This window comes from Rhinopithecus roxellana, chromosome 7 (genome assembly GCF_007565055.1).
Source record: "Rhinopithecus roxellana isolate Shanxi Qingling chromosome 7, ASM756505v1, whole genome shotgun sequence".
Classification (NCBI taxonomy): Eukaryota; Metazoa; Chordata; class Mammalia; order Primates; family Cercopithecidae; genus Rhinopithecus; species Rhinopithecus roxellana.
The window spans coordinates 25692418-25706289 of NC_044555.1; the positions used below are offsets into that span (position 1 = coordinate 25692418).

Below are 13872 nucleotides of genomic sequence, written 5' to 3' on the forward strand. Positions count from 1 at the left end.
TGGGTAAGATTGACAGTGGGGAGTAGAGGTGGGGGAAGAGGTTGACAACCGGTAGGTGGGAGACTTCCTTGGAGTGGGAGTAGGGGACTGAAGGTGTAGGGAGGAGGAGGGCCAGTGGGATGTGGGGGTGGTCGAGCCCTGGTACATGGAAGACTGGCAAGTTGAGGTGGGAGTGGAGGGAGTGGGAAGTGGGGGTGCGTGGAGGGTGGGAAGGGATTGGGGTGGTAGAGGCCTGAGTGGGAAGTTTGCAATAAAACAAATTTAAATACTTTTCATTTTGCAGAGCAAAGTTTTTCGGCTTTAAGGTGGGGAAGACACCCAAAGATAAATGCAGAATGTGAGATGTCTCTGGTTTTGAGTTCTGGCTTTCTTTTTTTTTTTTTTTTTTGAGATAGAGTCTAGCTCTGTTTTCCAGGCTGGAGTGCAGTGGCACAGTCTTGGCTCACTGCAAGCTCTGCCTCCAGGGTTCACGCCATTCTCCTGCCTCATGAGGCCTCTTGAGTAGCTGGGACTACAGGCGCCCACCACCACACCCGGCTAAATTTTTTGTATTTTTAGAGACGGGGTTTCACCATCTTAGCCAGGATGGTCTCGATCTCCCGACCTCGTGATCTGCCTGCCTCGGCCTCCCAAAGTGCTAGGATTACAGACGTGAGCCACTGTGCCTGGCCGAGTTCTGGCTTTCTTAAGAAAGTGTATCTTTGTCTTCACTACAGACATGGATGGGTACAAAGAAGAGCTGCCCCGTTTGCAAGACCCAGAGGAGGACGAGGATTGGTGAGATTTGGAAAGTTATGGTTTCTTTTAGTTTAGTCTTAACCGTATTGGCAGAACAGCTTTCTCGAGAAGTATGTTTATTTCCTTTAGTATCTGTAGTGCGTATAACTTGGTTTGTCATAAAATGAGAATTGTAAAGAAGGACTTTACAAACTAGGAGTCCAGCCTCCTATGAAATTTATGAATCCACTATGTAATTTCTCTGTTAGTGGCTAGGAAATGATGACACTTGAGGCAACAGTGCATCATTGAATATATGTGGTTTCTAGAAAGTTCTTCATTCTGATGCAATTAAAACCTGTTGTTCCACGCCAGTATCGATAGTGCTGCCCTCTAGAGGTACACAAGTATTTTTCTTCTCCATGATAACACAAGGTGTTTTTGTTTTAAATTTTTTTATGGAGATGCACCCTGAACCAATAAAGGTTCAGAGAGCTTCCAACATGAGGTATTTGTGTGTGTGTGTGTGTGTGTGAGACACAGGGTCTGCTCTGTTGCCCAGGTTGGAGTGCAGTGATGTGATCAGGAGCTATTTTTAAGATAGCTGCCTGTCTCTAAGTTTTTTCTCTTCTGGAACACTACCCTGTTTTCTTCCCTCACAGATCCGCGTTTAAGGGTATGATATGGGGGAAGGTACAAACCAACAGAAAGTCTGGAAATAGACCTAAGTACATAAGAAAATTTACTAAACAAGAAAAATGACATTTCAAATCAATGGGGAAAAATATGGATTAGTCAATAAACCATTTGAGGATAACTGGCTAACCATTTGGAAAAAAATTAGACTTGGGTTTTTGCTTTATTATTCCTTATGCCAAAATAAATTACAAATGGATCAAATATTTTAAAATAAAAAATGAAACCATTAAAATGTTAGCAAACAGATGGATTTTGTTTCCAATAGTTTTGGAGTAGAAAGGTCTAAGTTTGATATCAAACAAAATATATGGTAAATAAAGTGGAAAAAATATTTGTATTACATATATAAAGGGCTATTTTCCTTAACAAAAAGCTTTCTATAAATAAGTAATTTAGAAAAAGGTGAACAAACGCATGGAATATGACAAAGAATATTAGAAGGTAGCTGTCTAGGAAAAAAAAAATAGAAACGGACCTCAGACATTAAAATTTTCAGCTTTGGCCGGGCACACTTTGGGAGGCAGAGGCGGGCGGATCACCTGAGTCCTGAGACCAGCCTGGGCAAGATGGTGAAACTCCGCCTCTACAAAAAATAAAAAAATTAGCTGGGCACGGCGGCCGCACCTGTAGTCCCAGCTACTCAGGAGGCTCAGGTAGGAGAATCACCTGAGCCTGGGAAGTCGAGGCAACGGTGAGCCGAGATTGTGCCACTACACTCCAGCCTCTGCAACCCAAGTGAGACCCTCTCTCCAAAAAAAAAAAAAAAAAAAAAAATTCAGCTTTTAATTATATTGCTTCTCATTAAATAAGTGATAACTTTTAATTATATTGCTTCTCATTAAAGGAATGATAAATCTTATTATTTATTTTTTTCTCCCACTTGGAAAAGTAAAGAAATGATAACTTTTAAAATGAGATACCATTTTTTATAAATTTGCAAAAAGTTTGATGATACCCAGTGTTGTCAATTTATAGGAAAACAGAAAATCTCCTACACTCTTTGTGGGAGTATATATTTGGTATAACCTTTCTGGAGGGCTGTCTGGCAGTATCACATTTTAAATGCCCATGTCCTTTGAAGTAGCAGTTCCACTACTGAGACTTTTTCTTTTAAAATAATTTTATTTACTTTCCTGATACTTGTACTCCCATATACATGAGTGCATAAATGTGATTATATCATATGTGTAATTCAGTAATTATAATTCAGTCCTATTTTTTCTTGACTTTTCCCCCCCTTCTCCCATGCCTTTCTCCCTGTAACCCATGCTAAATATTTATGTAGCTAGCCTTCCATACTTTTCTCCATGTTCATGTAATCATATATAGACAATTACAGGTTATTTTGGTCTTTGTTCGCTTTTGTGAAAGAAGGATATATGATTTAATTACCAGGACATAGAGAAATATGTACAAGAACATTCATTGCAGCACTGTTTGTAATAGCACAAATTTGAAAAGAGCTGAAATGTCCTAAGGGTCTAGTTGAATAAATTATGGTTCATTGCAAAAATGTGGTAAGAGCTATGTGTACTGATAATGAAAAGACTACGAAGAAATATAAAGTGAAAAATGCAAGTTGCAGTACAATGCATATAGCATAATATTATTTGTAAAAAAAAAAAAAGAGAGAAAATGGTGTGTGTACTTGTTCTGATGTGTGCTTACACTTAACTTTCTAGAAGGATAAATAAGATACATTGTCTCTGGGAAGAACAAGACAGAGTGTCACTCACTGCTGTTTTCAGAGTTCTTTATTAGGTAGAAAAAAAAACGACCTGGTAAACATTATTTTGCCATAGTTATTAAAAATGGGGGGTGGGGTGGCTCACGCCTGTAATCCTAGCACTTTGGGAGGCTGAGGCAGGAAGAATGCTGGAGCTTACGAGTTTGAAACCAGCCTGGGCAACATAGCAAGACCTCATCTCTATTTTTTGTTTAAAAAAGCGGGGAGGGGTGGAGGGGATTAGCAAAAGAATGAAGCCAACATTGGAAAATATACGTCTTAACAATAAAAAGGAATGCTAATTTAAAAATCATTTATTAGCAAATTTAAAATATTTAATCTTATTATAGTAATGCTGCTGACATCACAAACTGACACAACCCTTTAGAAATGATTAAGCAGATGTACCAAGAGGTATAAAATTGGACATACTTTTAGATTTTTTTTTTTTTTTTTTTTTGAGAGAGTCTTGCTCTGTTGTCAAGGATGGAGTGCAGTCGCGCGATCTCAGCTCACTGTAGCCTCTGCCTCCTGGGTTTAAGCAATTTTCGTGCCTCAGCCTCCTGAGTAGCTGGGATTACAGGTGCACGCCACCACGCCCGCCTAATTTTTTTTTTGTATTTTTAGTAGAGATGGGATTTCACCATGTTGGCCAGGCTGGTCTTGAACTACTGGCCTCAAGTGATCCATCCGCCTTGGCCTCCCAAAATGCTGGGATTATAGGCATGTGCCACTATGCCTGGCTCGTTTTTTTTTTGTATTTTTAGTAGAGATGGGGTTTCACCATGTTGGCCAGGCTGGTCTCGAACTCCTGGCCTCAAGTGATCCACCTGCCTTGGCCTCCCAAAGTGCTGGGATGACAGGTGTGAGCCACTGTGCATAGCTGGACATACTTTTGATTGAGTAATTTGATTTTTGGCAACCAAGCATAGGAAAATCCAGTTTATGAAGCCAATTAAATGTCCAAAGGTGCTATTCGTAGTATTTAATTTTTTTGTTGTTTGTTTGAGACGGTATTACTCTGTCATCCAGGCTGGAGTGCAGTGGCATGATCATGACTCACTGCAACCTCTGCCTTCTGGTCTCAAGTGATCCTCCCACCTCAGCCTTCAGAGTAGCTGGGACTACAGATGCACCACCATGCCCAGCTAATTTTTGTATTTTATTGTAGAGATGTGGTTTCGCCGCCAAGTTGCCCAGGCTAGTCTAGAACTCCTGGACTCAAGCGATTTGCCTGCTTTAGCCTCCCAAAGTGCTGGGATTGTAGGCGTGACTGCCGTACCCAGCCTCATAACATTTAATTTAAAAATTAAATTAATAGCCGAGCGTAGTGTCTCATGCCTGTAATCCCAGCACTTTGGGAGGCTGAGGCGGATGGATCATGAGGTCAGGAGATCGAGACCATCCTGGCTAACATGGTGAAACCCCATCTCTACTAAAAATACAAAAACAAATTTAGCCGGGTGTGGTGGCAGGCGCCTGTAGTCCCAGCTACTCGGGAGGCTGAGGCGGGAGAATGTCGTGAACCTGGGAGGCAGAGCTTACAGTGAGCCAAGATCGTACCACTGCACTCCAGCCTGGGCGACAGAGCGAGACTCCATCTTAAAAAAAAAAAAAAAAAAATTATGTGTGTGATCAAAAATGCAAAAGTGGCCAAGCCCAGTGGCTCACACCTGTAATCCTGGCGCTTTGGGAGGCTAAGGTGGGCGGATGGCTTGAGTCCAGGAGTTTGAGACCAGCCTGGCCAACATGGTGAAACCCTGTCTCTCCAAAAAAAAAAAAAAAAAATTAGCCAGGCACAATAGCATACACCTGTAAGCTACTTGGGGCGCTAAGGCGGGAGAATTGCTTGAGCCCGGCAGGTGGAGGTTGCAGTGAGTTGAGATCGCGCCGTTGCACTTCAGCCTGGGCGACGGGAGCGAAACCCTGTCTCAAAAAAAAGAAAAAAAGCAAAAGGTCAAATTGCAGCTCCATGACCCTCAGTCACTTGCCCTCAAATAGAGAGTACCCAGGGTGGATTGTTGGTCTCAGTTGTCCTGAGAGGTAAATGGGTTATGTGTTTTATCAGCCCCTTGTGAATTTGGTTGACAGGAGTCATGCCTTTAGCATTTGATGAAGAATTGATAAATCTGAGTTTCTGAAGCTACAGGTCCAAAAAGCAGATCTGGGGCTTCCGGTTGGAGATAGCCCTTGAGGCCAGACACCAAGCTGCCAGTCTCTAACCCATCTTAGCTCCAAATTGGGACTGCTACTTCCCTTGATGTGGGCATTGTATTTTCGTTAATGAAGATAAGATTGTTAGCTTTTTTGTTTTTTATTTTGGGCTGACTCTTTACCTCGAGCCTCCACATAGATGGGCATATATGTGTAATTACATTTTTACACACAGAAAATTATTACTTAGTGAGATCTAGTAGGCGGAATTCTTTCACAACTTGAGGTTTTTTTAGGGGGTGGAAAATAATAGAAGGGGTCTTTGGAATCACTCTTTGAGATTCATTCATACATTCATTCATTTAAAAAATACTTACTGAATCCTGACTTTGTATGGAACAATGTGAAACAAATACACTCCCAAGTCCTTGCATTGCTTAGTGTCTGGGGTGGGGGTTAGAAACATGTAAACAGGTAGTAAAGTGTGATAAACGCTGCGATGGGGCAGAAGTGCATGATGCCATACGAGTACAGAAGTACAGAGGAGGGTAGACAGGATCTTGTTTACTTTCCACAATAGCCCTATGAAATAAATGTTGTTGTTTTTTTCAACTGAGTCCCAAGAACTTGGTATTATAAAAGTCTAGAAGTGATAGTGGCTTAGAGTAGGGTACTACTAGTGGAGTTGGAGAGATTTAGATGAATATGTAATATATTGTAGTTCATAAATTCAGAGATGTCTTTTCACATTTTCGCATTCTGAAATTGGCATGTATCATACATTTGATGGCAGGTTGTAGTTTAGTAGTGTTTTTTTTCTTTCATGGAGGAGGTATATATAATAATATCTTAGATTAGATAAAATATATTAGAGAAGTGGAGCCAACAGGTCTTGCAGATGGATTGGATATGGGAGGTAAGGGAAAGAAAGAAATCAAGGATGACTCCTAAGTTATTGGCATTACTGGGTAGATGGTGGTGCCATTGACTGAGATGGGTAGGGCTGTATTTTTTTTTTTTTTTTTTCTGAGACGGAGTTTCACTCTTGTCGCCTAGTGATCTCGGCTCACTGCAACCTCCGCCTCCTGGGTTTAAGCGATTCTCCTTCCTCAGCCTCCCAAGTAGCTGGGATTACAGGCGCCTGCCACCACACCTGGCTAATTTTTATATTTTTAGTAGAGATGGGGTTTCACCATGTTGGCCAGGCTGGTCTTGAACTCCTTCTATTATCCTAGTGTCTTATGAGACAAGGTCATTAACACAGTGAAGGGGGTGGGGAAGGAGGGATTGGCACTTCAAAGGCAGAAGTTGTACTGAAATGCATAATGCAAGAGGTGGGGGTCTGATTTTCATTGATAAGCCTAATTAGTACTCTCTGATGCCCACTGACTAGTCTTTTTTAGCCCAAGCAAGATTCTTTGTTTTGTCAATACTATTACAAGATAGCCTTGATGATATGCAGAAATATTGTGTTTTAAAAATTATCCTGTTAGGCTGAATTTAAAATAATCAGAAAAGCAAGTGGGTCACCTAGTGGGTTGGCTATGTTTTAAATTTCTTGACAATGCCAAAGTTACTTAATTAGCATTCTATTGATATTTTCAATTCCTGATTTCAAGGAAAAGAAGGCTGTCACACTTAACTGGTGTTCCTGAAAGTGGGGGTGCTTGTTAAAAAATGCAGTTTGTTGGATTTTTTTTTTTTTTTTTTTTTTAAACAGTCTTGCTCTGTCGCCCAGGCTGGAGTGCAGTGGCACAATCTCGGCTCACTGCAAACTCACTGCAACCTCTGCCTCCTGGGTTCAAGTGATTCTTGTTCCTCAGCCTCCCCAGTAGCTGGGATTACAGGTGTATGCCACCATGCCTGGCTATTAAAATTTTTGTCTTTTTAGTAGAGATGGGGTTTCGCCATGTTGGCCAGGCTGGTCTAGAGTTCCTGGGTTCAAGGGATCCACCCACCTTGGCATCCTAAATCGCTGGGATTACAGGTGTGAGCCACTGCGTCCAGCCAAAAATGCAGTTTCTGATTTCTGTTGTTCTAGAATAAGGCTCATGAATATTGTCTATTTGTTTTTTTGTCTTCGCTACTGGACTGTGAGATCCCTGGAAGTCATTCTTTTTTTTCTTTTTCGTAGCCCCAGTACCAAGTATATAGTAGATGCTTGATAAATGTCGAATTAGTGAATGAATGAACCATAGATATCCTCATCATATTATAACGTATTTATTGAGTTGTAAAAATTACTAAGGGAATATAGGTCTGTGGTGAAAATAAACAGTACAGAAGCATATAAAGTAAAAATTGAAAGTCTGCCTTCACATGCATGCATCCTCCCATTCTTCTGAGGTAATATTTTTGAATAATTTGGCAGTGTTTCTTCTAGAGATTTTTCTGTAGTCATATAAAAGCATACATAATCTTTATGATTTATGGCCTTTTAAAGTTTTAAAGGAGGGATCTGGCCAGGTGCAGTGGCTCACACCTGTAATTCTAGCACTTTGGGAGGCCAAGGCGGGCAGATCACCTGAGGTCAGGAGTTCAAGACCAGCCTGGCCAACATGGTAAAACCCCATCTCTACTAAAAATACAAAAATGAGCTGGCCGTGGTGGCACACGCATGTAATCCCAGCTACTCCACAGGCTGAGGCAGAAGAATCCCTTGAACTCAGGAGGTGAAGGTTGCAGTGAGTCGAGATTGCATCACTGCACTGCAGCCTGGGTGACAGAGTGAGACTCTGCCTCATAAATAAAATAAAATAAAATAAAATAAAATAAAATAGATCTTCTTTTTATCTTTTATAAGTTGTTTTTTTAAAGTTTTTTTTTTTTTTTCTTTGTCAGCCAGGTGGGAGTGCAGTGATGCCAATCATAGCTCACTGCAGCCCCGAACACCTGGGCTCAAGGGATCCTCCTGAGTAGCTGGGAGAATCCCACATCCAGCTAATTTAAAAATATTTTTTGTAAAGACAGAGTCTCGCTATGGTGCCCACGCTAATCTTGAATTCCTGCTTCCAAGTGATCCTCTGGCCTCGACCTCCCAAAGTGTTGGGATTATAGATGTGAGCCACTGCTCCCAGCTCTTCTACAGTTTTTGAGTTTTTTTTTTTTTTTTTTTTTTTTTCAAATGTATCTTTAAAGCCTTCCAATGTTATTTCTTAGTCCTTTCATGATAGAGTTCTGGTTCTTCTTCCTTCAATGCATATTTTTTTTTTTAACGAGGTGTAGTGGGGGTCTCGCTGTATTTCCCAGGCCAGAGTGCAGTTGGTATTCACAGGTGTGATCATGGTGCACTGAGGCCTCCAACTCCTGGGCTCATACAATCCTCTCCTACCCCATGCATAACTGGGACTACAGCGTACCTGGCCTGCATATATTTCCTTTTTTTTTTTTGAGACAGTCTTACTCTGTCGCCCAGGCTGGAGTGCAGTGGTGCAATCTTGGCTTACTGCAACCTCTGCCTCCAGGGTTCAAGTGATTCTCCTGCCTCAGCCTCCCGAGAACTTGGACTGCAGGCATGTGCTACCGCACCCAGCTAAATTTTGTATTTTTTAGTAGAGTCGGGATTTCACTACCTTGGCCCAGCTGGTCTCAAACTCCTGACCTCAGGTGATCGCCCACCTCAGCCTCCCAAAGTGCTGGGATTACAGGCGTGAGCCACTGCACCCAGCCTCCTTTTTTCTTTTTCCCCGATTCTTAACATGTCAGCTAGCCTGCGTATATTTTCCTTTTTTTTGAGACAAGGTCTCACTCCCGTCACCCAGGTGGGACTGCAGTGGCGCTATCATGGCTCACTGCAGCCCCGACCTCTTGGGCTGAAGCAACTCTCCAGCCTCACTTTTTAATTTTTTTTTTTTTTTTTTTGTGGAGACGGTTTCATCATGTTGCCCAGGCTGGTCTTGAACTCCTAGGCTCAAGTAATCCTCCCGCCTTAGCCTCCCAAAGTGCTGATTACAAGCGTGAGCCACTGCATTCAGCCACCTGCATATATTTTGTAGTAATAGTAACATGAGCCTTGAAATACATTTTAGGGACTTGTTCCCCTGGTGGTGACTATCACTTGGAAAAGATACCAAACAAAATCTGCCTTCTTTTTGACCATGTATTTCTTCCTTAGTGCTTTCCTTGGACTACTTCACTGTTGGTTACTATCTCACCTGGAATTTGATATTTTGCCATTAGGGATTTGGGTGGGGCTCTCTGTCATGTAACTTTCTGCCTCATGTTGATCCTTTGTTCCTTTTGCCTGACCTCTCAAAAAACAGATGTGTTTGTAACACAAAAGTATATAAGAAGATGGATGAAGTCTGAATCAGCTGTTAGTTTATATAATATATAGTTCTGTTTACTGACAACTAACATCACATACTGACCTATACGTGGGAAACCGTACACCCAGCAAAAGGTTTCTTTCCTGATTAAAGAAAAAAACTTGAAGTCTACTACTAAGTAAGTCTAATGTACAGTGGTTGAGAAATGCATAGGAAGTTTAATCAAGGAGTTGAGCCATCTGTATTTTGAAAGATTGGAAAAGTATACAGGCAGCGCAGTATCAGCCTCTAGGCCAAATGAAAAGCCTTAAAGAAGTGGCTAAGTCTAACTTTTTTTTTTTTGATGGAGTCTTGCTCTGTGGCCCAGGCTGGAGTGCAGTGGCGTGGATCTCGGCTCTCGGCTTACTGCAATCTCTGCCTCCTGGGTTCAAGTGATGCTCCTGCCTCAGCCTCCCGAGTAGCTGGGATTACAGGCACACACCAACAGGCCTGGCTAATTTTTGTATTTTCAGTAGAGATGGGGTTTCGCCATGTTGGTCAGGCTGATCTTGAGCTCCTGACCTCAAGCAATGCAACTGCCTTGGCCTCCCAAAGTGCTGGGATTACAAGCGTGAGACACTGCACCCGGCCGAAGTCTAACTTTTAATATGTAGAACCTGGACTTCCTTATAGCTATTAGATTCCCCTCCTTTAGCATTTTGATACCCTCTGTGGACTATGTGTCACAATAACTAGTAACAAGATGACCTATGATGTAGCCAGGCGCCACATCGGAGGAGTGGCAGTGGGGTCACTGCAGTGTGACTCCTCTGGACTGGAGTTTGGATCTGGCTGACAGTGGATGTCCAGCCGGCTGCTGTCTGGTGAGCTGAAGGGTTCCGAGCAGGAAGTGCTTGGCTTCACCTCAGGCACATAGCTGTCTGGTAAGCGATGGCAGGAGGCAAAGTAGCCTGCCACAGAGCAGTGGAGAGTGAGTGCTGGGGCCCCTGGCAGATGAGGTGGAGAAGCAAGAGGCCCCAGCATCGTGGCTCACTGCAGGGAGCAGTGGCAGCTTAGAAACCGTCCGTTCATTGCCTCCCCATGAAATGGAGTTCAGTTGTCCATTTACCTAGATAGCAATCCCAAACAGTAGGTTGTCTCCAAGAAGTACATCTGGAAAGGGGACCTCCTTGCCCTTTTGCCCTTTGAATTTTTGACTACAATCTTTTCATCCTCAGGTCCTTTCCACCGTGGCCCCTTTCCCAAGACTCACTTTCATGTCTTTATTTTTATTTTTTATTTTTTTAGAGACAGGGTCATGCTGTGTCGCCCACATTGCAGTGCAGTGGCACCATCATAGCTCACTGCAACCTTGAATTCCTGGACTCAAGTGATCCTCCCCCCTCAGCCTCCCAAGTTGGTGGGATTACAGGCGTGAGCCTTCATGCCTAGTGTCACTTTCATACCTTTAAAGGGAAATAAATTACTTGGCAGAAAACAGGCTTTTCACTGATAGCTAATGATACTCAGCTAACATTCTTCCCCTGTCTTTGATTCAGCAGTAAGGACTGAGCAGCTCATTGCTTCCAATTTTTGTTCACTTGTGCTATTGTGATCCTAGTTTCCTACGGGGTTAAAACCCTTAAAACCTTTTTGCATTTCAGGAATTCTGATTGGTTGTTTTGTTCACTTATTTGGGATTTTTGATATTTGATTGCTTATGCTGTCGATAGCCCTCCTTTTATAAAGTATCTCTTGTATTTTTGCAGTTACATCCTTAATGTTCAGTCAAGCAGTGATGACACCAATGGGTCTTGTAAGTAGAGTCCACTCAAAGCAGGAACATTTTGAAGTGTCTTTGTAGAGATGACTCAACTGTGATTTGGGATGTCTGGCCTAAGTTAGTTCTAAGTTTATCACCTCTAGGGCTCTCTTTAGGTTGGTGAAATGAAATTTCCTTACCGTCAGGAGTGGAGGAGGTTCTCCGCCTTTTTTCCAACTTACTTCTTTCCTCTTTTTTTTTTTTTTTGGCTCTGGGTTTCCTTACTTTTATTTGCTTTCTATGTTTCATGGGAGATGTACATTTTAAGCAGCTCTCATTTATAGACTTTGGTTTTAGGGAGTTCAAGATGTAGGAAACCAGATTTTATCATGCCTCAGATGTTTTCTTAATGCCCTCTTTCTCTGATTTAGCTGTGGCCAGAACAGTTCCAAGGAGACAGGTCAGGTGAGTAGAAGAATTAATGAAACTTGACTTTTTTTTTTTTTTTTTTTTTTGATTAAGCGGGAAAAATCCCCATTCTCTGTCTAAGGAAATTTAAGAGTGAATTTCACATTTCCTCTGTGGACACTCTGTGGTTCTCAGCAGGATCATGATGGCTGTTTGACATCACAACCAGGTTCAAAACATTAGATTCCTTATCCCTGACCCCATTATCTAACTGGTCAGTTTCTTCTTTGAGGTATCTCTGTGAACTATGCCTTAACATCCAGGCACTACTAGTCTAAGCCCTTATTAGTGTTTACTCCATTTTAGTTTTATTTTTAGTTTACTTTAGTTTTTATTTTTATTTTTTTTGAGACCGAGTCTTGCTCTGTTGCCTAGGCTGGAATGCAGTGGCATGATCTCAGCTCACTGCAACCTCCACCTCCCAGGTTCAAGTGATTCTTCTGCCTCAGCCTGCAGAGTAGCTGGGATTATAGGCACACACTACCATGCCCAGCTAATTTTTGTATTTTTAGTAGAGACAGGGTTTCACCATGTTGGTCAGGCCGGTCTTGAACTCCTGACCTCAAGTGATCCACCCACATCGGCCTCCCAAAGTGCTGGGATTACAGGCGTGATCCACGGCGCCTGGCTGAAGTCTAACTTTTAATACGTAGAACCTGGACTTCCTTATAGCTATTAGATCCCCCTCCTTTAGCATTTTGATATCCTCTGTGGACTATGTGTCACAATAACTAGTAACAAGATGACCTATGATGTAGCCAGGCGCCACATCGGAGGAGTGGCAGTGGGGTCACTGCAGTGTGACTCCTCTGGGCTGGAGTTTGGATCTGGCTGACAGTGGATGTCCAGCCGGCTGCTGTCTGGTGAGCTGAAGGGTTCCGAGCAGGAAGTGCTTGGCTTCACCTCAGGCGCATAGCTGTCTGGTAAGCGATGGCAGGAGGCAAAGTAGCCTGCCACAGAGCAGTGGAGAGTGAGTGCTGGGGCCCCTGGCAGATGAGGTGGAGAAGCAAGAGGCCCCAGCATCGTGGCTCACTGCAGGGAGCAGTGGCAGCTTAGAAACCATCCATTCACTGGCTCCCCACGAAATGGAGTTCAGTACTTATCCATTTACCTAGATAGCAATCCCAAACAGTAGGTTGTCTCCAAGAAGTACACCCGGAAAGGGGACCTCCTTGCCCTTTTGCCCTTTGAATTTTTGACTGCAATCTCTTCATCCTCAAGTCCCTTCCACCGAGGCCCCTTTCTCAAGACTCACTTTCAAGTCTTTATTTTTAATTTTATTTTTTTTTAAGAGACGGGTTCTTGCTGTGTCGCCCACACTGCAGTGTAGTGGCACCATCGCAGTTCACTGCAACGTTCAATTTTGGGCTCAAGCCATCCTCCCCGCTCAGCCTCCCAAGTTGGTGGGATTACAGGCGTGAGCCCCCATGCCTGGCGTCACTTTCATACTTTCAGATAGAAATAAATTACTTGGCAGAAAATAGGCTTTTCACTGATAGCTAATGATACTCAGCTAACATTCTTCCCCTGTCTTTGATTCAGCAGTAAAGACTGAGCAGCTCATTGCTTCCAATTTTTGTTCACTTGTGCTATTGTGATCCTAGTTTCCTAAGGGCTTAAAGCCCTTAAAACCTTTTTGCATTTCAGGAATTCTGATTGGTTGTTTGTTCACTTATTTGGGATTTTTGATATTTGGTTGCTTACGGTGCCGGCAGCCCTCCTTTTATAAAGTATCTCTTGTATTTTTGCAGTCGCATCCTTAATGTGCGGTCAAGGAGTGGTGACACCAATGGGTCTTGTAAGTAGAGTCCACTCGTAGTGGGAACATTTTGAAGTGTCTTTGTAGAGATGACTCAGCTGTGATTTGGGATGTCTGGCCTAAGTTGGTTCTAAGTTTGTCACCTCTAGGGCTCTCTTTAGGTTGGTGAAATGAAATTTCTCTACTGTCAGGAGTGGAGGAGGTTCTCTGCTTCTTTTCCAACTTACTTCTTTCCTCTTTTTTTTTTTTTTTTTTTGACTCTGGGTTTCCTTACTTTTATTTCCTTTCTATCTTTCATGGGAGATGTAAGTTTTAAGCAGCTCTAATTTATAGACTTTGG

General features: G+C 42.6%; 1 protein-coding gene across 1 annotated transcript in view; it reads left to right on the forward strand.

Annotated features, from left to right (window-relative positions):
- The first annotated feature begins 718 nt into the window (after nucleotides 1-718).
- The window catches only part of GCNA (germ cell nuclear acidic peptidase), a 32472-nt gene continuing 19318 nt past the window's right edge, over nucleotides 719-13872 (forward strand). The window contains exons 1-4 of the mRNA XM_030934586.1: nucleotides 719-777; nucleotides 11253-11359; nucleotides 11737-11770; nucleotides 13525-13571. Of these exons, the coding sequence (XP_030790446.1) occupies nucleotides 719-777; nucleotides 11253-11359; nucleotides 11737-11770; nucleotides 13525-13571 (247 nt within the window). The remainder of the gene's footprint in view (nucleotides 778-11252; nucleotides 11360-11736; nucleotides 11771-13524; nucleotides 13572-13872) is intronic.